General features: G+C 40.5%; 1 protein-coding gene across 1 annotated transcript in view; it reads left to right on the top strand.

Annotated features, from left to right (window-relative positions):
• Positions 1 to 27,237, top strand: part of galntl6 (polypeptide N-acetylgalactosaminyltransferase like 6) — a 114,889-nt gene that overhangs the window by 17,082 nt on the left and 70,570 nt on the right. The window contains exons 3-5 of the mRNA XM_035417141.1: positions 10,619 to 10,727; positions 15,385 to 15,523; positions 20,395 to 20,561. Of these exons, the coding sequence (XP_035273032.1) occupies positions 10,619 to 10,727; positions 15,385 to 15,523; positions 20,395 to 20,561 (415 nt within the window). The remainder of the gene's footprint in view (positions 1 to 10,618; positions 10,728 to 15,384; positions 15,524 to 20,394; positions 20,562 to 27,237) is intronic.

Below are 27,237 nucleotides of genomic sequence, written 5' to 3'. Positions count from 1 at the left end.
ACACCTCCGCTTCGGATGAACAAACTGGCCTGGTTCCTTTTCCCATTGCTGCATTAGCAACATCAGTAGCCAGAGGCATTCATTAAAGCAGAACTACAGTAAACATTCATTATGGCAGAAATAGCAGACAGCGCACAAACAACCAAACAATAAACATGCCACCATGATGTATTGGCTGTATTTGTCCTTGATTTCTCTTTGTGCCTTTAAGAAATGGATGTTATTGTGTGCGAAACATCACTGAGTCCGTAGAAAATTATGTCATAAAGTGTTTATGAATGCCTGACCAAAACTGTAATCAAATGGCGCATTCAGAATGGCATGTATAATGGAATGGCTTGTTTTGCTAATTACAGTTTTGTACCCGTACAGCAAATAATAGTCTATTATTTTCTGTATTGTTTGTCTGATGGGTTTTGGGTTATTGAATGTTGTTAAAATTATACATTTGACTCACTAGGGATGGCAAATGTAATATTATGTCCCTAGTTTAAAGCAGTAATGTGAAATGGGATTTAAATTACCAGCCCATGGCTGTTCAGAGCCCATGTACATAAAACATTATCCTATGAGAAAAAAAAGTGCCGCTAGTCTTAAAATCAACTTTGCAGAGAAAAGCTTTATTTATTTATTTCTTTATTTATTGATTGATTTTATTTATCTCAGCAAAGGTGAACACCAGAAGGATCCAGGAATAAAGGGGTCTCGCCGATCATATGATATGAAGGTTGAATACATTATTTTTCATTACATGTTTCAAGGACAGGAAATGGCTTGTTAGTTCATGGTGAACATACTTGTTTCTATGTCAGCTGGCTCACGGTATGGCCAGTAGTGGCAAGACTGACATTGGTTAGATGATCTGGATGCCCCTCAGTTAGATGGTGTCCTTGGCAACCCCTGTGTTCTTTGTCGTGTCCAGGGGAGGAGCCCTGTGCCCTAGGCCTTCAAAATGGAGGCTCTCATTCGATTCTGAAATGAAAGATGACCAATAAAGGGTGCCGGAGCGAATGAGTGGCAGCGCCACAACGGGAGCGCTGAGGGTAGATGTGGGATGACCCGCCCGTTCCCAGTCCTGAAGATCGGAGCTGTTAACATGGTGGAACTGCTGAGATTAGGCGGCAAACATAGCACGCCTACTGTCCCTGTCACTCTGTGATCTACCACACACTGAACTGTCTCGGCCCATATTTCATACAAGAGATTATGTGGGTCCCTTGCTCTTTCCTGTTTCCAGTTCTGTTACATATGAATGCACTGTCTTCCTCAGAGGCATTACTATCTCAAAAACCACCTTGGATTGACTGGCGCCCTGTGTGTGTGTGTGCGTGATTAGGTGTCTACACATGGTCTTGATCAAGGATGGTCTCTGCATGATTGAATGATTGAGCAATTTGTGTTTTTGAACATGCGAGGTGTAAATTAAGGTTACTGGAAATTGTTGTGGAAACTAAAAGATTCCTTAAACAAAGTAATGCTGTAATAAATAAATAAAAATAAAGTCTATATTTGGAAGGTTTGTTCAGTTGACCTTCGAATATAACTACTGAATTTGTTTTTCTGTTAGCAAAAATTGATTTATTATACATGCATTTGAATCAAAAAAACTGACAGTATCAGCATTTTGTAATGACCCTAATCTGCTTGCTTGGCAAAGATTTAGCAATAAAAATACAAGACAAATTCTAAATATTAAGTTAAAATAATTGTTCTCACCTTTTTGAGAAACCTTGTGCAGTGTGCCTGTTTTCTGTTTACCTAATTTAGACAGGAAGATACATTACAAACAGCCCTGGTATGGATTTCATATTGGCAAGCACTGAGTTACCAAATTGTCTTTGTGAAGAAGAAAAAAAAATATTGCCCCTTAATTGGCTCTTAATCCAGTTAGGTCAACGTTAAGGGCATACAGTATATTGACTGAATCCATGTTGATTATTATCAAAGATTATTGGGCACTAAGAGCAGCAGCATGCGTCTTCTGTCCTGTTCTCCTTCTCCTTTTCTGGGGAAAGTGCTAAGGTGGAGAAGGGGATAGGGGAAACTCTTGTGTGAATGCAAGCTTGGTAAAGCAGAGCTGAACTGTGTTAAATGTGACAGGAATTACAGGGCATCAAGGTTTTGGTCTGGACCTGGCCTGCCAAAGTACTTTTCCCTTTCCTGCACATACATCTCCCACTGCTTATAGAAATATGTTAATAGGCATAATGGGATGAGTCCATGAACACCCAAAATCTATGCCTCATTATCTTTCATAATGTGGTTGCTAAGATCCTGAAATTCATATTTTCATAGATTAGACTCAATTTGAGCAGACCATCCAATCATCATGTCTAATACCTGCAAGTGCAGAGTGGCATTAGAGAAATATTATTTTGGTCCCCAGGCTATTATTAAGCTGATTTTAATGTACTGAAATATAAAAACGTACGACATTGGCAGTCTGCACTAATTATCAGAGGTGGTGGTGAGTCTGCCAGGCGATGATAAGGTGTACCTACACATGATTCATGTGGTAAATTAGTTCCTCTGGCTCTCCAGATAACCTCATCTACACAGCACAATGTACATACAAGCGTCTGTGGAACTGCAGACAGTGAAGGACAGTCACTGTCTGGTGCTGCGGGGATGCTATAATGACCTTTCATTGCTTTGGTCCTTTTCCAGCCATAGGGAGAAAACAGTCAGATGTGTTCCTATTATTCAGTAATGTTCAGGGGCTCAGGTGGGACATAAACAGGGACAGTGTCCTTCCTAGAGTTACCAGGCTTGTGCACACTGGCTTAGCACGGACAATGCTGGGGGTACTGATCACTTGCCGACAGACAGAAGTATAGAATTCAGCCAGACAAACAGGTTTCTTTTAGGCCTGAAAGCTACTTTTGGTCCTGGAGAGAAGTGTGTTTCATTTCACTCTAAAACCAGAGTTGGCAAGTTTGGTGAACTGGCTGGCGTGAAATTTATTCCATTTGCGGGCGTTGGGGAGCGACTGAGGTCACGGACTGGGTTTCGACCAAGATTGTTCAGGGGCAGGGTTTGGGGTGATTCGTTTGGGTGGTGTGAGAGCATGAGACAGAGCCCGAAAGCGTGCCTCTCGCATTCAAAGAGCGAGAGACGGCAACCCTGTGTGAACTGAACTCTAAATAGGAACTCGGAGAGGGTGAGAGCTACAGAGCCGCGCGCTAATTGGAAACTAATTTAAATTGTCATCGACTCATTCATGTGTAAAGATAGGACATTGACAGCGCTGGCATGCATTTCATACATCATTTCTATGTTAATGTGAACAAAGCGGTGGTCTAAATAGCCGGCAGTGATTCAGTAAACCTGTTTATTTGACACAGCTGGCACTTTGACTCACTGGATATAACCACAGGGAAATCACAGAGGAACTGAATATGGAGAGACATTTAACGTCCATTTTTGAGCAGTGCTGAATGACACTGGAACAGTGATCCTGTAATTTGATGAAAAGTTTGATGGAGTCTTAACTGTTCAAAACTTCAGAAGTGATGTATAGCTCATAAGAATGAGCACTTGATATTGAGCATGCAGTTAGTGCAGCAGGTTCCTGTTGTACTGGGCACATACACGTGATCTGGAGTAGCCTACAGTGCTGTAGCAGTGGCACTGACCATGACCTGCAACACTGTATTGAGCTATTAGCCATTAGCTCAATACAGTGTCCTCGATATGTACTGTATCACACGGATCACTGTGATGCTGAGGAAAATAGCTGTGCTACTGAGCAGATCACTCCTGCCCCGACTGTATTTCAGGCCTATCCTCCAGCTGCGCTTTGATCTGCCACATGGCGGGGCGACGGCTTTCAGACACGGTCTGCGGAGTGGGGCGCCCCAGGGGCGGGAAGCAAAGAGGAAGAGCGCGCGCTTTCACCGCACCTCGGGGACTAAATGTCTCCTGAATGGAACCTTTGATCAGAGTTTAATAACCTTCATGGGTCCTCTGTGCCAACACACGGGAGCAAAGCACAGCCGAGACGCGGCTCCCGTCTGGAGAGTTCCGAATTCAGGGCGGTGCATTGTGCGAGAGGTCATCTGCAAACTTAAAAAGGAACTTTCTGTTGCTATTGAAGAAAACATACACATGGCCTGCATGTTGAATGAGAATTGCCAGGAAACCTGTGGAGACTTCATCAGAGTAGATGGCTGTGTGTAAAGGTAAATTTATTTATGTATTTGTTTAAATTTGTATTTGATTTTCTCTGAGGAGTCAGTTCTGAATAGAAATGGTGAACGAGGCTGTGTTTCAGTACGGTCTGATCTCTGTCTTCGGGTCAGGCAGTGTTACCCAGCTTTCCCATGACAGGTGGTGAATGTATGGGACGGAGCGTCAGATCAGATCAGTCCTTCTGTCAGAGCGCAGTAATGTGACTGTCACCGTGCTGAGCCCCTCTCTCACAGACAATGCGATGATGTAAGATGGAAAGATGGCCTGCTGCACGATTCTGTAGGGAAGGAATACACACATGCAACAATGTCTTCTCCATTTTGGCTTGGTGGTATTTGTTGTTCTGGTTTATGAACATTTCTGCTGGTATTTTTGTGTATTTGCACTTTAGTTCAATGACTGTACATTCTGTGAGGGTTTATATTCATTATTCATAGCTGCAGAATTCCTCATTGAAATAATAAATAAAAAGTCAGTAAAATGGCACCATGCTGTTATTCACATAAATAGACAGTCTCAGTATGAATTGGCAGTTTTGTTAGTTGGATACAATACAAATACATCCTACAACAAACCCAGACAAGGGAGGCATTCATAACTCTTCATTATGTAATATGTCTCATTATGTAATCTGCCATTGTGTGAATTACCAGCCAAGTATTTTGTACAATCCATAGCTTTGTGATGTTTACATATTATTACATTGTTGCATGTGTCATAGCCTCAAATTTGGCAGAAAAAAAATATTGAAATAAAATTGGACTACAGTGCATGTTTATTTATTGTTCTAAGGCATGTGTTTAAAGAGTCTCCTTGATTTGGGGGATTTGTGCAGTATTTCCATGTTTCATTTTTCTGATCATCTCATCAAAGTGTGAGCTGCTTTTGAAAACAATTGAGAAAAAAAGCTGATTGAAATTAACTCTTCAGTTAATCAAAGCATTAGTGAACTGTTCTTTGCTGCCATGCACAGTTAGCTTTTTACCGTGATTTATCTAAAAGAAATAGGTATGGACAGAAATAATATGTTGAGTTCTCTGTCTGGGGTTTCTTTGAATTCACCAAAGCAGGATGAGTGCTAAATGGCTTGACAACCATTTGAAACTACCGGGCTTGTGTGTCACCAGGCTGATTAAGGAATGGCGTTTGAATTTCTTTTTTCGTGTGAGTGATCCTCAGTAACTGTCTCCTTGGGGACTAAATTGGATTGGGAAGCAAAATGAAGCTTGAAAGCTCGTGAGTGAATGAAATTACAGACACCGTGTGACGGTATTAAATATTAGGAGACAAGCTGAGCGAGTGCGATAATCGCAGTTCTTGGCTCCTGCACTCAGAGTAATTTCACCAGGTGTTTAAGCTCTTGCAGGAGGTGAAACTGTGCTTGAGTGCGTGGTGTTTTATCGTAGCTGGAGGTCCATGTTAAAATCAGCCTCAGCAGCATGTGAGCGTGTGACACTGCTGCGGCTCACAGCAACACTCCGCACTCCACGCACAGATGCCGACCACCTGCTCCCATTGCTTGTAGAAATCAGGATTTTGGAGCCAGCCCCATATTTTGCCAACTCCATAGAGAACTGACTTTTGCCATAGTAGCCTACTGGTTTTGTAAGATCACAGTAGCCCCATATTTTTTAAAATAATTTAAATCTTCCTGTGTGTTCAAGCAGTGCCTGTATTCATAATACAATATTGCCAATGAACATAAATCCCTAAAAAAGGACATATAACTGCATATACAATATGTTTTATATAAAGAAAATAAGATGAAGCAGTTTTACAGCAACATATCAAAGTAGGCCTTTCATATTCAACTGCCTTAGTTCTAAATCTCTTCAGAAAAGATTTCAAGGTAGCAGGACACCACAGTTTTCTTTATTTTCAAAGCTATTTGTATTGCACTGTTAATATACAATGTCTGCATATATCTGCAACTTAAAGTGGTTATATAAGTATAATAATATGGATTTTTTCAAAGTTACCACAAAAAAACGGGCATATACAACACATAGTCTACGTGATATACATAGTCTTATTGAAATGAGCACAAAACAAAATCTTCTGAGAGAAATGAAGGTATAGTTTTATTATAATGTGTTTTGGGTATGGTAAATTTCATATTTTTAACCGTTCCCTGAGAGTCATACTTTGGTTATATCATGCATCCGAGCCAAGCTTGCTGGGAGGAAATCGAAACTTCACGCAAACACTGAAGCTCTTAAATGCTCTGACAGGAGAGGGACACAGCCAATGCCCTGCCACACGCTGATAAACAAATATCTCCGCAGGGAAAACGAAATGTTCTTGTGAATTTGGGGTTCCTCCTCCGGCAGAAGGATGGTTGGCAGAGATACAGAAGGACTTAGGCGATGTGAGCTCCACCGGAGTGGGTTTGGCTATAGTACATCCTTCACTAATAGTATCACACATGGCTGTTAAGCGAAACAGATTTTTTTTAAAAAATTCTCTGCGTCAGGCTCCTCTGGCACAAATATTGACTCTCAAGCAAACGGCTTCTTCATGTAACTGTATATTACCAGTATAATGTGACCAGGGAGTCAGTAGATTTTATTGAGCTTAATTTGTCCTACTGAATACACGGGTTATATTAAGGTCGCCTTATAATCCTTAATTAACACTTCCCAGAAACATAAAAATATGCTGTGTCGGTCATAAGAAGGGACCTTATTCCTTGTGCATGAATGCAGGCACTGCAAAACATGAACTAGCTGATCTTTATAGCATTAACACAGAGCATCCAGAACAATTTATTTAGAACATAGGAGAGCGCTTTGGAAAGCTATTCCAAAATAATAAATATGGATAACAGAACCAGCAACCCAATAAATTCATATAAACAACATTCATACATGTTCATGATTTAGTAATAATAAATAAGGCCTTAATATGAATATGAATATAGTGTTCCTAGCTTCAACATGAAAACAGGAAATATGAAAAGGAAGTAAGTGAACTTAATAAAAATCTAAAGATCCTTCCAATCGCATTTCCACATCTTTCATAGTCGAGTGGATAGATAGTGTAGGTCACCTCCAGCAACAGTGAACTCCAAATTTGGGAAATCCAAATCAAAACATGTCTTTGGTCAATTTGCTTTTGTTTCATTCTAGCTGGGTCAGAAAAGCCTCTGCACCCACAGGGAACACGTTTCCTGGAACCAGCAGAAAGGAGGCACGTTTGGAGGGAGCCTTTCTACACACCGCCAGGCTGAAGTGGGAGTGTAACACGTGTATAAATTCCATTTGATCATGAAAACATACCTCTCAGAGCTTTTAACACTTTGTTCGCAAGCCCAGAAGAGTACATCGCTACGGCAAGTCGGCAACCGCCATGTACAAGCCTACTGACAAAAGGTCACTCCTTCAGCAGGCCGATATCCAGCCTCCCTCAGCCCAAGGTTACATAGCGGTTAGGTTGTGGTCTACTGTTTTCTTTGTTTTATGTTTCAGATGTTTTACTTTCCATCAGTATAAAAAATAATGAGGCTTTCTTGTTCTCAGTGTGCTATTGTGAACATATATTTAATGGAACAGGCTATTAATGTAAATCTGCCTTGCTGTTACGTTGAATGCATTTATAATAGGGCTGTGCCTATTAAGATTTTAAAGGGTCTGATTAATGAACTAATGTTTTCATTGCCAGCTAATTTTACATTTTTTAAAATACGTTTTAAATTCATAAGATAGTTGCTGTTACAAAAGGGAAATGCATTTGTGCGTTTGTGTTGTTTGAACAGGTTTGACAGCTGTCTTACGTTTCTTGTGTCCTAAATCAGTGCTGTCTTAAACAATACAGTGTCACTATATTTAATAAATCACAGATGCCCAGGTTTAAATAAAATGCAAACTGTAAATTGTCAGGCTGAAGGAAAGTTGCATATTTCGTTTCTTCTCATAGGAAATGGTTTGCAGAAGGTATCTGAAGGACAAAACGTATGCATATTAATGTACACTTTATTTGTGATCATAATGAAAGAACATTTCTGAAATGGGAATACTGTTAGCAAGGCGGACTAGCCGTCTGGTAAATCTGGCATATGCCTGATGGCCCAGTCCTATTCTGGGTTGTGGGGCACTTTTGGGCTGTGATCAAAATCTCCCCCCCAAAACCTCTGGTCCACGGTCACTATACCCCCCACCCCCTTCCCCAATCGCTTTTTTGGATTAATAAAAATGCTTTGAATGTTAATCATTGCTTTTGCATTTTGAGCTCAGATTTGCATAAGCCAATAAATAAATTAAGGGTAGCTGTAATATGTCTAAATAAACATTTTAACACACACACTAACATATACTGGAGTCACATGGCAAAACATACATTACACTCTTTTAAGGGAACAGGGCCTGAGGCTCCACTGATGCAGATCTCTCTCTCTCTCTCTCTCTCTCTCTCTTGTTTGATGTCACCTCAGATAGCCCGCACGGATGATTAAGTCCCGGTTTCGGGGACGGTGGGCCCCGAGGCCCACAGTTTTGGATTTAATGGGGCAGGCAGCGAAGGCACCTAGAGGGGTGCGAAACGCTCTTGACCTGGCAATTATTTTTCCCGGTGTCCCGTGTCCACCGGAGAGTGCTGCAAAATGTCTCGCGGCGTGCCCCCTGTTCCAGAGCCCTATTACAGCAATGAGGGCGTATCGCACGGGGTGCAGTTTGGGACGCGGTGAACGTTCCTGAGGGGAACGCCCCTCGGACCTGACGATACGGTTTAACGTGCCGGCGTGCGGTCCTCCGTTCGTTCCTCATCCGTTACACGAGCGCCCAAATCTCCCTCATCCCTGACGCTCTCGTACCTCTGTCAGGAGCGCATCATTTCACGCGCCGCTGTCCGGGCTCCGCCTCGTTCCCTGCGCCATTTCACGCCCCGCCATTCAAACCCGTCACATCCCCGCTCCTCTCGGTCCAAACCTCCATCGCGTTCAGCTTTGCGTTCCGCTGCGCTGGAAGACAGCTTCTATTGTCTCACAAGGCTAGCATCTCATACTTCTAGATCAAGGCATTCATTAAGAATACTTGCATGTCCTGCTAGCCACTAGCTAACTGTATGCTTCCATGAAAATCTTCCATTTCTACTTAAAAACAATAATCATAATCATAATCTACACATTAAATAGTTAAGTTGTTATTTACGAGATTATTTCAATGGTTATTGCCATACCCATTTCATCACATTACACTCCAACGTTCTCATAGAGAGATACTTTTGTTTAGGAAGTTGTGTGAATATATAATTGATGACCTCACTTAATGAGCTGCAGTTTTTACTGTCCACCTCCCTATTGCTAACAATAGGATTTAAGGTGAACTGTATGACTGATAGGAGATCGTATGTGTTGATCTGGTCTCTTGTCACATATTAGTGATAAGGTTTTCTTCTGAATATAAATTTCTGAGTGATACTGAGTTACATTGCTTTGCTTATATTTGCTGGTACTCCTTGTATCTTAAAATAACTACTTCTGCAATGGATTCTCTCTATAGATGGCTGCTAGTACCAAGATAATGCAACCCTTCTTCACTCTGCTAGTTTTATATAATGACCGTGACTGGTCTCATGAACCTTTTTGGTTTTCAGTATGAATGCATATGATTTAAACAATCTCTTATAACAAGATGAAAAAGCTGCCATTCTATTGAATTGAATATCTTGAATATTTTGCTTTTGTTCTTTGTGGTTGCAAGGTAATGTACAGTAAAAGGGTCATAAAGGTGGAAAAACCATTATAATGAGGAGCAACGAGTATGAGCAGAGGCTAGCACACATGGGTGGCTCACTATTAATCATGCAAAACAACTTGTAGGGTTCTGTATAATAAATTATGAACGGGTCTGGTTGCCTGTAATTATAGCTTGCATGGCTGCAAGTCAAGGCCCCAGTGATTTCAAAAGACGGGTAATAGGCTGCATTTGGCAGGAATTTCAGTGACCAAGACAGCTTTCATGAGCAGCTGCGTCTTAGGTGACGTCAGTATGGTATTCCAAGGGAAAGACGTCATCAGAAAAAAGTAGGTGCAAGTGTGTACTCCAGGACTGTGATGTCCGTGCATTAATTTAGGCTTTCAACTTTAACCACTAATCAGTTGACTGCAAATTTCACAGCCCATCACCCTGTGAAGAGATTTTGCTTTGATGTTTCCTTTTTTATTTCCTTGTTCGTGTCCTGTGGGTAGAATAGTTGTGGTGATCCTTCACAGAATGGGGAAAGACACTTGCCATTCTTCTGGTGCTCTGTGTAAAATATAATTTGAGTCCACAGGAGGTCATGAACAGATTTTCATGCTTGAGGCAGTCAGAATGGGAATGGCATGTGGCAAATCTCTAAGAGCACATTCTGAAACTTGAGGGTCCGGAAGAAGGTGATAATGATGTATTTGCTTCTCTCTTCTCTCTCTTGTGCTGTCTCTCTCTCTCAGGGATTTCAATTAGGTCTGAATGAAGGACACATCTACACGTGGACAGATGGTCTCAGAAGGAGAGATTGGCATGACAATGAGAGCATCAGGAGAGATGAGCTTCGAGTTGGTGAGCAAGAGAAATTACTCACTGTCACGGTTACTGAAAAAGCCAGGCAAGAATCTGACACAGTACCACGCATAAATGAGCAAGAGGATGAGGTTGAAAGGTGAAATAGTAGAGAAAATTCAGGTGGACACACACGACTCTGAGCCTGTGAGCGGTGCTCAACTTTTGTCTGCAATAACTTGTGGACAGTATGGTACAGCTACAGCTACTACAGCTACTAACTGTACTGTTATTTACTTCTAGAATTACCGCTTCCTTACATTTGATATGTTGTATTAAAGAGAATATTACAGATACATTTTGAATGAAGGTTTGTGAGGGTTTGTGAATAATGCATGTTTTACTCTGAATCTTTCTTAAAATCATAGCCATAGTTTTGGCCATAGTATTCACTACACAGAGCCTACATAGGAGTGCTCATGAAAAAAAGCTTCAGTACCTTATTATAGCCTGTTTCCATTGCAGCTTACTTATTTTTCTCGATGTTATTTATTAATCTTTAAAGGCCAATGCTATTAGTGAATGATGTTAGTCTCCAATACAAAATGTCTTGGGAAGTCCTCGACATGCCAGCCATAAAATTGATTAGTCTTTGGTTGGTTCATATTTGGTTCCAATTGATACACGTAGTATTAGAGAATAGGAGAAGATACAATGCCATCTTAGCTTGGCCCTTCTTCTTTCCATTTTCCGTGTTGCCTTGGCAACAGCACATAGGAGGCCTTCTAGCTGTACTACTTATACAAACTTATTAAGTGAATCCTTGAGGTTAAATCACTGCATAGGACACAAAGTGCACCTAAGTATTACATCTCTGCATGGCTTTGAAAATTAATTTCATAATTGAGCAAATAAGCCATTAAATGTTTGTGTCTACTTTCTGTTAACTTACCAAAATGAATTAATAATGCAGAGAAATGGTGTAATATAAAACAGTATCAAACTCTAAAGACCATCTGGTTGCATTATCACTTGAAAGCTTTTACACAAGGTAGTATCCTTTCCCATAAAATAAGCACTATTAGTACTATGAATACAACTATTATTAATAATTGTCAATACACTAACTGAATATTTGGCTTATTATGGTTTTACCCAGCGCTAGGTAAAACTGGCAATAACCTTCACACCTAGACATATAATCTCTTGAGTAGTGCAGAGTCCAGATTTCATTTGAAAAAACTTTCAATTTGGTGCTGAGCAGTACCTGCAGGAGCACAACACAGCACTGCACAGTACCAATTTGCATTCAACCAGTTTGTGTTTAAATGTTTTCTTATGCAATTATGAGTTGTAGGAAACATGGAAACCAAATGAATTTGCTGTGTAATAATGAAAGCATCTCTATACATTCATGCTGGATGTTTTTTTTTTCTAGGATTTCAACAGTTTCTAAGGTTTTGGAATGAAATGCCTCATGTTCATTGAGTATCATTTTTTACTTTAAGCATATTTATCATACTGGCCACAGATTAAATGTTAAATTTAAGCCAACAGGTCTATTACTCTTGAAGTGGTGTAAATCCCCTATGTTGTGGATTCACTCTCCACCGGAATTCTCGCTGGCAGTATACTGTATGTAACTGCATTGTATCTGTTTGTATATCCCCTGATTTGGAATTCCCAGTGTAAACTGCAGGGTAGTCCCATTGCTGAAATACCCTCTGTCAGGGAGGGCACTGACTGGTGTTCATGTCTTTCAACTCGGTACTGCACAGTATGATGATGTAGCAAATACCCTGCCAATTGGCACCCTCCCTGGCAAATGTAGCATCTGCCGTTGGGACAGACAGGCCAGTCGACCCTGGCATTCTCACGATTCTGTTGCAGATCATGATTCCTGTAACTGAACACCACCGATTCAGCGGGATACCTGAGAGGTCTTCTGTTACTTCTGTCATTTTATTCTACAGACCACATGTTCTCTTTGGCGGAAGCATTGGGTCAGGAACACAGAATTTTTCTTTTTCTTTTTTTTCCTGCGAGGAATCATGTTTGAAAAAAAACTGGATTATCATGACATTTATATATATATATATATATATATATATATATATATATGTGTGTGTGTGTGTGTGTGTGTGTGTGTGTGTGTGTGTGTGTATTCACATTTTATTTTGTATAAAATTTTTGGTTTCAAAAGTATTTTTGTGTGGAAAGTGCCAGGGGAAGGTTTCAGTGATATTAAGTATTGGGATATTGTATAATAACAGTCACAGTGGCAAACATAATGAAAATTATTTATGAAGTCAAAGTCATCATCTGTACTGACACTTTGGAGAATATCTGCTGTGCAACTTTTTTTCAATTATTCTTATTTTCAATATAAGACACTGATGCAAGATGGATTTCAAACATATATATATATATATATATATATATATATATATATATATATATATATAGTGTATGCTTCCAACAGCCTGTTTGTTTTAATATTTGCAACTGATGTGAAAAGTCTACAATAAATCTATCGTGATTAATTTAATTTGCTATGGAATTAAATATTGTAAGATGTTTTTACTTACAGTATGTTTATTCATTTAGAAGTGGATGCCTCCACAAAATATTTTTGTTTAATAATCATCTCACTCTAGCTAGGAATTATTGGGCCCCCTGAAAGAATATTGCTCTGGGTCCCCTTTTTTTTAATAAATAGATACCCCCTCACCACCACCACCCAGCAGTGACAATGTCACTAGTGACAGCCCTGTGTATGTGGGTGGGGTGCCAGGATCAGTAATCTGACAGAATAAACCTGGCTTATTGTACTGTTCAATGAAGGTGAGATAACTGTGAGGAGAAGAAACCATTGTTATGAGAACATTATATGCACACTTAACTGTACATGTTGAATAGAGGCATCAAAAAGGGAAGAATGCTATTCAGTTGATGCCTATAGTTTAAATGTCTCATTATTTATTATTGTGAAGGCCTAAAGTAATAGATTCATCAAAAACATAACCAGCTTTATGCACTGCCTTCAGTAGCAATATGTATACACTCTCTTTGTGTCATCTTCACAGAATTGCAGGCTGCAGAAAATATGTTGAGTATATAAATCATGTCTAAATCAGTATGCTGTTTCTATTATCATATAAACATTTAAAAGAGGGGATTTAGCTGTATTTCTTCTTTCTTTTTTTTTTTGGGGGGGGGGGGATGTTCCACTCTTCAGAGATCAGAGAATAAAAGAAATCAGCTATGAGCATCACAGTTTTCATCTGAATGTCTTTGAGATTCAGACAATAAAAACTGTCAAAGCAAATTAATGGGACATTTATGAAGGGATGCCTGGTTTTATGGATAACAGCTGTGACACACATTTCTGACAAACATAAGGCAGATTTCCGAATGGGAGAGCAGCATTTGGCACATTAAAAAAAAAAAGAAAAAAAAACAGGAAAGAAAGATTCTTTAATAGGATTGCTTTTTCAATAGCTGATACACTGTTTGTAATAAATAGGACAAGAAGGGGCGGCAGAGTCATTTTAAACAGTTTATTCAATTGGTTTTCCGTTGAGAAAATGAATGTCGCGTTGCCTGCAATAATAAACCCAGTGTCTGCTTTAGACGTGGAAGTTTCAAATACAGTGATTCGCAAGGCTGTTACTTGGGCGTGTTTGGCAACTTAAGAGACAGCGATTTCCTTTCAGCTGCTGGACTGGATTGGCAGTGATGCGGAAGAGCATCCCATACCTCAATACTGGCATGATCTCCTCACGCACTTAACCTTAAACTGACCACTGGTGTGTGGACCTCTAGGATACTACACTGACACATACAGGGGATCTACAGAATTTCATAGAAAGAAAGATAAGAGAAGGTTTTAGCACATCTCATTGAGATATACAGGCAATCTCCAGCACTTCTAATTGATATGTACGAATAGCAACTTTCATGAAGATATACAATTCAAGAGCTCTAGTATTAGTCATTACTAAAGATGTCAAGTGCTCCTTGGAGTTGTAGGAGAATCAGTACAGTACAATCCAGCATGCAATGTCCTCCAGTTTAACTCTGCTAGGGGTGTCAATCCTTCATGTTTTTAAATTCAGTTATAGTCAAATTTAAATAATAAAAAAAAACTATAAAAACTCTTAAGTTTCTTCTAAATGGTTAAATTTTAATTTGACCCATACATTTTTAGTGGCATTTTTTAGTGCACTTGTGAAGTTGGTTCCTACTTTACTATGATGCCAAAATATTAAATATGCAGGAAATATTGAGTTGTTGTGGAGTGACTATGGCTTGCATACACCATTACAGTACATGCACCTATTAGCAAATAAATACTACACTGAAGGCCTTCTTTACTATGGGCATATTAATTAGTTTGTTAATTTCCATTTCATTTTTAGTGACTGTGGTTGTCTGTCTTTGTAGTTGCGCATGTAATTTTCTGTTCAGTTCCAGAAAATTTCAGCCTGCGTGAAGTGCATTTATACATACACATATGAAATTATAATGTTTTGGTGTAATATCATGAATGATGATGGGATAGACTGTCTTTCTGTTTGAAGGGAATTGTGGGATGCCACATCAATTTGTTTTCAAGTATACGTGCGGGCATCCTGTTTATTATAACGGAGAGAAGAGGAAACCATTGCCCCCTTTGTAGCCATGGAGACACACATATGTCCTGTTTGTCTTTTAGGTAAAGGGGAACAGGGGAAACCATACCCACTGACAGAGGATGAATGTGATGACTCTGTATACAAGGAGAACGGTTTCAACATCTATGTCAGCAACAACATCGCCTTGGACCGGTCTCTTCCGGACATAAGGCATCCAAAGTAAGTCAGCTGTTCCGTGCTCATTTTGTGCTCCTGTATCCAAAGATGGTGCCATTCTACCTTTGTATATTTCTATGGCTGTCATCAGGCAATGGGAGGACTGGAGGACCCTGAAAGTCAAAGGTGTTCTGTAGCATTAATAACTGGTCACCCATGAGATTCCATTTATGAAGTGATATAAAACCTCACAAAGTATAAAACTGGATTATATGAGCACAAGAGGTCCTTGTGCAGGAGGAAGATCTTAAAAGAACTCTCTTGTCTATCAATCAGCACTGCGGAGGATGGAGCTTGGCCAAAACCAGAGGTGCTTATTATCACCCAGGTTTGTAGTTCTACTGCTGCTGCTGGGTGATTAAGAGAATTGTATGGACGTTGCAAATTAGACCTATGATGAATTGCTTCGCAAATTATGCTCACAAGCTGCAGCTATAGAGTGAAAATTGATGGCTGTGCACCATTATGTTCATATCGACCAGATCACAAATCAGCAAAAGCAAAAATCAGATCTCTTGTTTGAGGGGGTCAAACGGAAAGGAGTGTTACAGTAGGCACATTTAAAAGCTGTGTTTTTTTCCCAGGAGGCCAAACAATGAAAGTAGTTCCTGCAGCTGCATGAAGATTGATAGGCTCATAATGGTTTCATACAGACCTCCAGTCTGACCCACAAAATATCACATGTGCATCGTGTGCTGTGGTTTTTGTACAGAGCCCTGGGTTTACAGGGCATTTGTGTGTCTCTTCCTAACAATCCGAGACTGACCCAGCTGTCAGTCATTTTCACGTGTATAATGGAAAGTGAAATCTTCTTTTCCAGAAATCCTAGGAGGCCATAGAGATGTGTAGAAGTCGAGAGAGGTTATGTCCATTGATTCCCCCTCTCATTGCGAATTCTCATCTGATGTGTGAATATTTGCTCTTGCCTAGTAAATACATGTCCCTGTAAATGTCTGGCAAATGCTCTTTGTAGGTGGATGTATCTGATGAAAGGTAATGACATAGACTCTGTTGGTAGTCCAAAAAAGGGAATTCCAGAAGAACTTTGCATTCGTTGTAGCCCCGGGTGCTGTTTAATGCATATATCCATCCATCCATTATCCATCTATCCATTATCAGTAATCCCAGCATGCATTGGGTGAGAGGCAGGAAAACACCCTGGACAGGTTGCCAGTCTATCGCAGGGCACACACACTATTCACTTACCATTCACTCACACAGTCATAATACCTATGGGCAATTTAGAGTCTCCAGTTAGCCTGCCTGCAGGTCGGGGGAAACCCAGAGGAAACCAACATGGACACAGGGAGAACATGCAAACTATACACAGAAAGGGCCAGGCCTTTGAACCCAGGACCTTATTACTGTGAGGCAATAGTGCTACCCCCTGCACCACCGTGCTGCCCCCTGTTTAATGCATATACTGCTCTGAAAATTTAGGTACAAAAAAACACCAGATGGACAAATTTGGGTGGCATTGGAGATGTCAAATTTAAGTGAAAGAAAAGAAAAATAAATTACCTTAACAAACTTGCCCATGGATAGCAAAAAAGATGCACTGACAATAATATTGATATAATATATTGTAGGTTAATCAAGATATTACCAAAAACAGGTAAAATGACCGTTATCCCAGGAAGAAGCAGATCAGAAGTTCGTAGTAAAAACAGGAAGATTTATTACGCAGCCGGCTACGGGAACAACTCAGAGAGAAAGTTCAAAATAGTACTGGTGGGTGATTAGATTTATACAGTTTAGAGTGGGTACATTTTGCATAATGTAAGAACTGGAGCGCTGCCTCTGATTGGTGATAAGAGGCTGTGCTTCCTTCCGATTGGACCATTCAAATTCAAACCCATCCTATCTATTCAAACAGGTTCCATTCACATTGAAATTGTAATACAACAGGGGGGCTCGCCCCCTTCCCCCCCGGGCCCCAGCGGAAACTTCCCAAACGCAGAATACACAAAACTGTCTGTTTCCCAACAATATATATATAGCTAATGATATGACCAATAGTAGAGTGTATTTACTGGTCTAGAAATTATTTTTGCATCCAGGATATCTAGTGCTCTGCTTGTTGCTTTTTTCTATTAACGACATACAGAATTACACTTTGGATGCCTTCTCTGTTTTTATTGACTGGGATTGAATCATCCTCAGTATGACTCTTGTTTATTGAACGCTCTAGTTTTCTTGCCTGTTTAAATGTGGCTTCATGAACAACATGCATCAAGGCTATTGAGCTTTGCTCCTTATAATCAGAATGGAACAATAAGCATGTGATTTTTGGTCATAATAGGCATCAGTGTGCCCTCAGCCTTCTGATACAGTATATAATTGCATATTCATAATTTTGAAACAGCCAGAGGAGCCTTTGAACTTTAGACTAATTTAAGCTTGACTGAATAATGTCTTAAGTTAAACAAAGGTTTTCTCTGTGATTGACTTTGCCCTTTGTGACCTGCTCTTGTCTCTTTGTGCACCGGTTCTGTGGCGATGCATGCTAAACAGCTTTGTCCCGCAGCAGTGTATTAAGCCCTGGTGGCAATGTGCTCGCAATTACACAAATTGTAATTGTAGGTACTTTATGGGGTTCGTGCACTGTACCGGGTTTGTTTCTATGACTGTAACTGAATTATACGTCTCAATTATGAGCACTCTTGTACTTTAAATTAATACCAGTAAAAATGGGGCATAGGGGTTTTTATAGACAATTGCTCCATGTTGGTGTGACTGGAGGAACAATGTATTTGTGTGCTGTAACTAGAGTCATTCAAAGAAACAAAGTACATTCAGTTGTTCTGCATAGTGTATGAGTCACTGGATGAGAAGGCCACTTCAAGCTGCTGGGTGGTTCATCCTCTTAAGGTACTGTTTCAATGTGTGGGTGGACTCTTAGACTGTGCCTGCGTGGAGCATACTGTCATTGACAGTAGCATCACCCAGAAAGGTAGGGATTCTGGTGGCCACACATATGACCCACGCCAGGGTCACCGCACATTATCACTCACCAGTGACCCCAGTGCTGCTTATTCAAATGCCCACAGCCTGCATGCTAACGCTACGCATGAAGCGTCTTCCTCTGACTCCTGTTTATGCAAGCTCTGCCACAGTGTGAAACAGAAGCAGTGGCTTGATATCACATTTTTCATTACAGTGAGTGTGAATCTGTGCTCTCCTGCATGAACATTGTATGTTTCAGCCGTGAGCGTGGCTGGTGAATGCAATTGAGCTTTCCAGATTGATAAGAAAATGGGGGGAAATCATTAAAAAAATCAACCAATCTATGGGGAAAATGTCCCCTTCCTCCAATCCCAGACACCCTGTTCTCAGGAACATGGCACAAATGCATCTCTTACAGGAGTGTAGACGTAGTTCCCATAGCTGCTGAGAGTGACTGAACTGCCCATTGGAAGCATAAACTACACCCAATCAATCTCATGTAGTTCAATATGTTATGTGGTTACCAAATTTTAGTTTAAAAAAATAAGTCATATAATGCATTTACCATTTGCCACAGTGCAAAATGTTGAGTGTGAAATAAACAGTGATAGTGTGCTTCTATCTCAAATGGAATATATTTAGTCCCTGTTGAGCTCGTATAAGCTGTTAGAGATCAATTAACTCTGTCGGAGTTAGTTAAACAACGGACATTTTAAAAGGGTCAGTGTTTGAGAATTATGCACTCAGTGTCATTGCCTGTCAGTGTTACTAATTACACTGTCTACCATTATTTGGATGCTGTTGCATGCTGGAGAAGAAATAAATTGTACCTTTGATAAACATAGTGAATATCCTGTGGAGCAAGATATGAGAGTTATTATAGTGTATCTACAGAGCGTCTGTTGAATTGCTTGGTGATAGACTAATAAGTCTCATGTCCTGCTTTACAGTAAAACTCACAGGCACTGTCTCTACTATACTAGACTATGATGTCTATTCTATAAATTATTCCAGTGCCCCAGTTTTGTCATGACATTGTAGGAAGAATGCCTATCTATCCTTATTTGGGTGAAAGATAGACTGCAGTTTAATTCCTTAGCTTTTTTTTTTTTTTTTCCACGGTAGTTAATAAAAACTTGTGCCACAAGTGTTGTTGGTACGAATTCATCTGACACCATCAGGTAATTACTATGCAAATCATGACCCTTTTTTTCTCAGCTGTTTTTCATAATGTGAAATTATCCTGCAGAGCCCAGTCTGATTCCGAAGCTGGCGTGTATCCAGACCAAATGAGTATGTCAAGCACAGATGTTGAAGCTGTTTTTTTTGTTTTTTTTGCTTTTTTTAATCTTTTTTTTTCTGTGCAATAGTTAAAGTACCTTAAGGCAGGGCTTTTACAAAAATAATAATTCAAAGGTGAGAGATAAATTAGGTTGGCTTGTCGAGTTTGTTGCAGGTGATAAATTACAAGACTGGGGTGAGCCATGAACTGGAACTTTATCTGACAGTTTCATCCTTGCACGAGTGCAATTAGCATGCAGCTTTCTGAATGTGTTTTATTTCAGTGCCTTTCTGAAATATTGATATATGATATACATCGGAACATGACGTAGTTAATTGTAATTGAATTGTAATTGCAATTAACAACTAGAATATAAAAGAATGGCTTTGTATTTGGTATAGAAACTATGGGAGGGGGGGATTTAGGGTGACACAGTGAGAATCTGTTTTTTCTTCAAGGTTCCAGGATCGTGTCTGTAGTTTTGACAGTTTTGAAGCAGGTGACGAGTCTCTCCACTCTCGTGTCGGATCTGAAAATCCCTCTAACTGCATTACGGTCTTGTCCTTAACCTCTGTGTTAATAGTGCTGTATCAGTCTCCTTGACAGACTGTGAATATTAACCACTTCTCCACTCCTTCCTCCTTAGTTGCAGACAGAAGCTGTATTTGGAGAACCTGCCCAACACCAGTATAATAATCCCCTTCCACAATGAGGGCTGGTCTACTCTGCTGAGGACAGTGCACAGCATCACCCACCGCACACCTGACCACCTCATCGCAGAGATCATCCTGGTGGATGACTTCAGTGACAGAGGTAGGCACTGTTTGAGCTCTCTGTTTAATGGATGCTGGTTTTTACCAGGATGCAATTTCCTTCCGCATCCTGTGGCAAGACCAGTGGGTTTCTGCATTACCCTGGCTTCCTTCAAAGCAGGTGATTCTTCCCTGCACTGTTTCTGGATCAGTGGGTACCTGCATAGCCCAGTCTGCAAAAGTGAGGGATCCTTCCCCGCACTGTTCCTGGATCAGCGGATAGCTGTACACCCCAGTCCCCTGACTCTACCCCTTTTTTGTTGCCCCCTTTACCCTATGGCTTACTGTACATGATGTTTAGGAGTCCAGCTGGTTCATGTGCTGATTCTCATCTCTCACCAGTCTCATCTCACTCCTCTGTGACTCTCTGAAACACCAAACAGCAGCATTAGTGAACATCAGTGGACCGGCATTGACCATTTGGGTTTTATTCATTGTCTCCTCCCCCACAAGGCTGGGATGAATCTCAGTGGAATCACAGGCCACTGACTCAGAACAGCAGAAACCTTCCATCCACGTGCCGCTCATACATAGCTCCAATTACGCATACATTTGCACCAGCATTTATTTCTCCCTTCTATTCACTGGCAGGACCAAGATCAGAGAACCTCCTGTGGCTGAATTCCTGCCTTTCTCACATTTTGTTTCTCTGCACCAAGAGGCCATTACAGATGGATTAAATGTGTCATGAAGTCAGGGTCAGTGGGCATTGAAATTAATACAGGAAGCTGGGGGGGGGGGGGGGGAGGAGGGAGTGGAGCAATTGAAAGGGAACCACAGAGGAAAACCAGGATTCTCAAAGTCAAGTCATGCTTTATGCCTGTGTTACTGGTCTGGGAATGGAGAGATGGCAGGTTCAGGGGAGGACATCTGTTTGCACTGGGCTCCCTGTGAGAGGGGATAACACCATGTGATGCGCAACCTCAAGGTGGTCATGTGATGTCTGCGAGGCCCACCAGATGGTCACAGCTTGTGCCGTACAGCCCAAAGTGAATCGGTTAACCAATGTGTCAAGTCTCTGTGAGAGGAACCTGTGTTTGCGGATGTTAAGCTGTGTTTGTGTGTCTGCGCGTGCGTCTCCTTGTCATTGGCTGGCTTTTCAAGGTGGACTGCGGAGTCGCTGCTTTAAATAAAGCTCGCTGCCTCACGTTATCCTTGCATCTGCAGGGGAAGTGTTGTGCAGAATAACATCCCTCACGTGTCAGCTCCTGGGTTCTCTCAGCTTTGACAGATTTCGCTGATTGCTACAGAGCAGGTGCATTGTGGTATACAGTTCAGTGCCAGCACTTCAGTGAAAACAGCTTTTTACTGTTGACTAAGAGGTAAATTGTCTGTAAATGTTATGATTATTTGCTCAGTTAATCCTGGTTACATGTAATTTTCAGCAGTTCAGCGGTTGGAAAAATTAAACAGGAACTGGGCTTGTAACCAGAAAGTTATTGTTCAAATCCTTGATTGGATACTGCCTTGTTACAGTCTAAGTACGGTATGGTATAAGGTATGGCATGTAATATTATCAAATTTCCCCCAGTTGTTATATAGTTGCATACGGTGCATAGGTAATATTTCAGATGTATCCTATGTGAGAGAATGAGAAAAGGGAAATTAATCTACCTGGTTGAAGTGAGATCTCAGAGCTAAATTTGGTTCTGTTTGTTCAACTTTAGTAAATCTCTCCCAACCTATATCACATCTATTGAGCTATTGTTTAGTATCAGGGCAAAGAATGGAATGTGACTGAAAAACTCCAATGGGGCCATTAGTGGCGATATGTGTTTATTATTTTTAACAAGCGGTACTGTTCTGCGCATTTGTATGCTTGTGTGTTTCTGTTTTTTTTTTTTTTACTTTGTGATGAATGGGCACTCCAGAAGGTATCAAACAGTTGTGTGGCTTTTTGGGCTGCTCTTTGCTGTGCGGAATTGAGAGGCTTATCACTCGTACCAGAATGCACTGAGGTTTGTTGGCCTTTTCCTTCCGGTGGAATTTTATTTATTTATTTATTTATTTATTTATTTATTTATTTATTTATTTATTTATTTTGTGTGTGAACAGGTTTTCAACCTGAAGTGAGTATTTCGATGTCTTCAAATATTCTCAGTGTTTATGCGCTTCTGTTTCCGTGATAACAAAAAAATAATACAAAAGAATCTCACTTGCAGTTCAACAACAAAGACTGAAAATTAGGAGTCAGTGTAACAGTGATCTTGTCTGTTGAAAACAACTACAGACTGAGACGTTATGTTTATTGACATGTTGGTGTGCTTTTCTTCACTTTCTAATGTGGTCACTTCTCAGTTGAAATAAGAAAAAAAAAAAGTTCTGTCCATTCACCTCGTCCAGGTGAAGGTCCGGCCAGCTGGTGATTGACCTTCATCATTAATAATGTTCATGAGCCCGTGAGACCAGCTGAGTCAGGGCAGCAGTACACAGCATCAGAGGAAGACAAAGCTCTAATCTGTTGAGTGACAGCCTGAAACGGCCTCATTACTCTGCAGCTCGGCAGAGGCCCTGGGAGCCCAGATCTGTCACTCATTCTCCTGCGATGGGGTATGCACAGTGGCTCTCATTGCTCTACTGTAGGAGGGAGCTGACTGACAGGGTCTTATTGCATCAACCCCACTAGACTGACAACAGTCTGAACGCAGAATAGAATGCTAATTAAATTCGAGACACACGGTATCCAAATATTAACTTTGGAATCGCGTACAGAAGTTTATAGAAAACTTGCAGTTTTGATTGACTGAATGGATACAGTGACATGAAAAAGTATTCGCCCCCTTCCTCTATTATTGAATATTTGTCACGTTGAATGATTTCAGATCTTTACACAAAATGTAATATTAGACAAAAGGAAACTGAGTAAACACAAAATACATTTTTAAAAATAATTTAATTTATTCAATGAAAGAAGTCATTAGAATGGTGGAAGATAATGAAATTCTTATGCAGAACCTCAGAAAAGCTGTTGAAGCTTAAAATGTACAAATGAATATTTATAAAAGCAAGTATGCATAAATCGTGTTCAATAATAACATATTTTTTAATTAAATGTGTTCCCTACGACTTTAAAAAGGAGTCATATTGTTTCCAAATGAATGCTTTTGTTGGCACACTCATGATTAATAACCATTGGCATCGCTTCTCAGGTTTATGAATTATAGGAATGATAATGGAAATAAATAGCTTACGTTCTTTTCTGATTTGATTATGTAATGCGGTACTGTATCTCAATGGAAGAATAGAAAAGTTGGGCAACCCGACAAGACCTGTACAGTGCTACATTGTGGTGTGAGTGTTACTAGTTCAGTACAGTACCAATTACACTCTAATGGCAGGATGACTGACTGGCCCTGGGTCAATACAGTGTTATACTATTACACTGAAGTATGACTGTGACCTGATGACTGTTCCTATTTCAGGACAGTACAGATTTACGCTCTCACAGCACAGTAAGACTGTGACATGATGACTGTCCCTGGTTCAGTACAGGGTTACGCTGTTGGAGTGGGGCATGACTGTGAGCTGAGGGATACTCTGTGCCTGCGCGTTTCCTCTGCCGTACCCGAGGTTGTGTCCACCTGCAGATGGTGTGACACGCCTCAGGCCCCTGGCCCTGCCTCCGACCGCGCGTGCGGCTCTGTGAGCAGGTAGCCTGCGCTCAGTCGCCGCGGCGAGGCATTAATTTGCACCGCCGTCCCCCGGACTCCAGCAGCCTCTCCCAGCAGTGAAGAAGCTTCAAATGAGCCGTGAACAGGTCCACCGAGTGTCCCTTCGCTGTGACCTTTTTAAAAGTCACAAAGGACCCCACTGTGGCGTTGGCCTTGCCCCACCACGGTTGCCTAGCGAGTGAGTGACATAAAGGTTGAGTTCAGTGACAGCTGCTATCCCCACTCTACACTGCCCCCAGAAGGCACCGTACAGAGAGCAGGAACCTCTCAGATAGAGCTACCGAATTCAATTTGAATCTTCCATTACTGTAAGGCCTGGGCTTTAAAAGCATCATTCATTCCTGTCTAAACTGGACCTTTTTTCTTTTTGGATGTTTGTTCACTTCATTATTTTTGTAATTCCTCTGATGTGCGGATAAATCGCCAATTACTAAAGACAATTTCAGCACCATTAGTTAATTCAATCTGTGTATATACAATGTTCATCATATAAAATCATGATTTTTTTTTGTTGTTGTTATAAATAACCAAATTTAGCCCCCAGTACTATAGGGTTCTATATCCTATTGGGGCTGATATTGGGTTTCAAAGTTCTTGTGGGTATTTTTATGGCTCAGAACTACTTAAAAAATACCCGCAAACTTTTTACATTTTGTTATCATTTTTCAGCACCAAACATATAAATAATGTTAAATGCAACATTTTTTTAAATACAACATAATTTGTTTCCTGATATTTTGATGTGTCACATTCCATGGGCTGTCAGGAGACATTACCATATATAGCTAGTACACATTAGACAACATATAACTACAAATTGAGGGAGCGTGTGGCTTTTATCTACACACATAATGAAGAATTATTAAGCAGAGCCTCCTGCTGCCTAATGCGTGTCCCCTGTTAAACATGCAAAGACTGCGTCCTCCACACTTCCTTCTGCACATCTCTCAGTTCGCCGACTGCGGGGAATTTGTATTCAGCTGAAAGGCTCTGTAATTAAAGATAGCATAATTGTGATAATCCTCCTGCCTCCTTAAGGAGTATCAACACGGGCAGAAAAAGGATGCGTGCTTTTTGAGAGGAAGTCTTGAGGAAATGAAAAAATTATGTTTGACAAAATGTTCCGTAATGCCTTTTAAAGGAACATGCAGCAGAGTGTATGCATTGCTTTTTCTCTAATTTTTTCTCTACTCGGGTGATCTGCTGTTGAGCAAATAAAGCACAGGGCATGTGGCTTGGGCTTCTGCAAATTAATCAAATGGATTTGACATGCATTGGCCACTCACCCTACTGTCAATGGCATTTATTTTCAGTTCTTGTACATTTAAACATTGTACTGTTCCTTTAATGTACAATATGTACAGTTAAAAAAAATAATATTTTGATGGCGTTTCAGATAATAGTCTTACAATAGGTACCAAATAGCATTCATAGAAATTCATACCATATATTCAAGGGTAGAATTAAGTTTTTATTATAAAATTTAAACCATAATGATGTCAAACTAGAGGTCATGTTAAAACCATTCCATAATTTAATGTGTTTGTAATCAGAAGATTCCATTAAATGTTTTGTTATAAATCACTTTACAACTGCAGTGTTGTAGTAAACACAATAAAGGTGAGAATAATCCATTGTCTAATGATTTCTGCATGGTAGGAGGCTCCTACTGTGATCTAACTACAGCAGGCTGCTGAAAAAGCCATAACCATCAACAATCAATTACTGCAAGCCACAGAATGGTTCATTTATTGCATTACTTTGAGACTAATTATTGAACAAATGTTCAGCCTTTCAGACTGATGTATTTTATTTTAGAATTATTTTCAGTATTAGTATTTGTTTTTTTTTGTGTGTGTGTGCGTGTGTGTGCGTATGTATGTATATCTGTGCTCATGTAAACATTACGTTTATGTAATAAATGCACTAATGTCTAAGAATTCATTAGCATTGTTTGTGTTGTAGCATATCCAAACTGCAGTTGTGTCATGAATCACATTAATAGCCCAGAGGTCCCAAAAACCCACAACTGAGCTGTGAATGGTGTCATAATGAGATTATTTTTGTTTATCTATAATGATTGTTGTACGATCCCTTTTCTTTTGGCTGAATTCCACCATTAGTATAATCCCATTCTTAAACCATCAAAGTTAATTTCCGCCTTGTTCGCTTATATATACATTCAGTATAATATGAAACAATATCTGAAGTAAAAGATTATTTGAACTTGACGCATGCAGTCATTTAATAGTGATGGGCAGTAAACATGTCTCTGCAGTTTCCATGTGTGTAATCATTAATGTCATGGTATGTAAAGAGAGATTGCTTATTTGTTATAACGTGTACTAATAAGTATTTATATTATAACGTGTTCTCACAACATATTTAATTACACATAAAATGAGTACACGGTCGAATAAATGTGCACCATCACATTTCCATTATTGGGTGTGATTGTTAATATTCTGTTATTCTGCTCACAGTGATAATGAAAGCCTGCAGTTCCCGTTCATATTACAATGGCAGTTCCTTTAGCGTGTTTCAGAGGCACAACGGAGCAGTCAGAGGAAGCAGGCGGTTAGGAGATCAGAAGAGACCAGACAGACACCCTTCTGATTCCGCTGGCTTTGCAGGGCCGCGGGGGAGACAGCGTGCGCTCGCGCGAACAGACGCAGATCCGATTGATTGCAGCCGGAAAAAGGAGACGGCGGCGGTGCCGTCGCGGTGCCCTTCATCCGCCCCCGCCGCGGCGCGAGCTACAACACAATCGCGCTCCCCTCTGCCTCCGCGTGCGATCTCAAAGGCTTTTCAGCAGTCACGTGATCCTGACCTTTCTGTCAAACTTCACCGAGTCTCCTTTCATGCTCTGCACTCAGGCACACTTTAGTTCTGGTGCATGAAAGAGCGTGGTCCCCACAGTGCCAAGTAGGGTCCATTTGAGCACATTTTGATCATGTTGATTAATGATGGAAACATGATCCCCACTGGGCCTGGAAGGGTTTGGCT

The sequence above is a fragment of the Anguilla anguilla genome, chromosome 5 (assembly GCF_013347855.1).
Source record: "Anguilla anguilla isolate fAngAng1 chromosome 5, fAngAng1.pri, whole genome shotgun sequence".
Lineage (NCBI taxonomy): Eukaryota > Metazoa > Chordata > Actinopteri > Anguilliformes > Anguillidae > Anguilla > Anguilla anguilla.
This window is presented reverse-complemented; position numbering and strand designations above follow the sequence as displayed.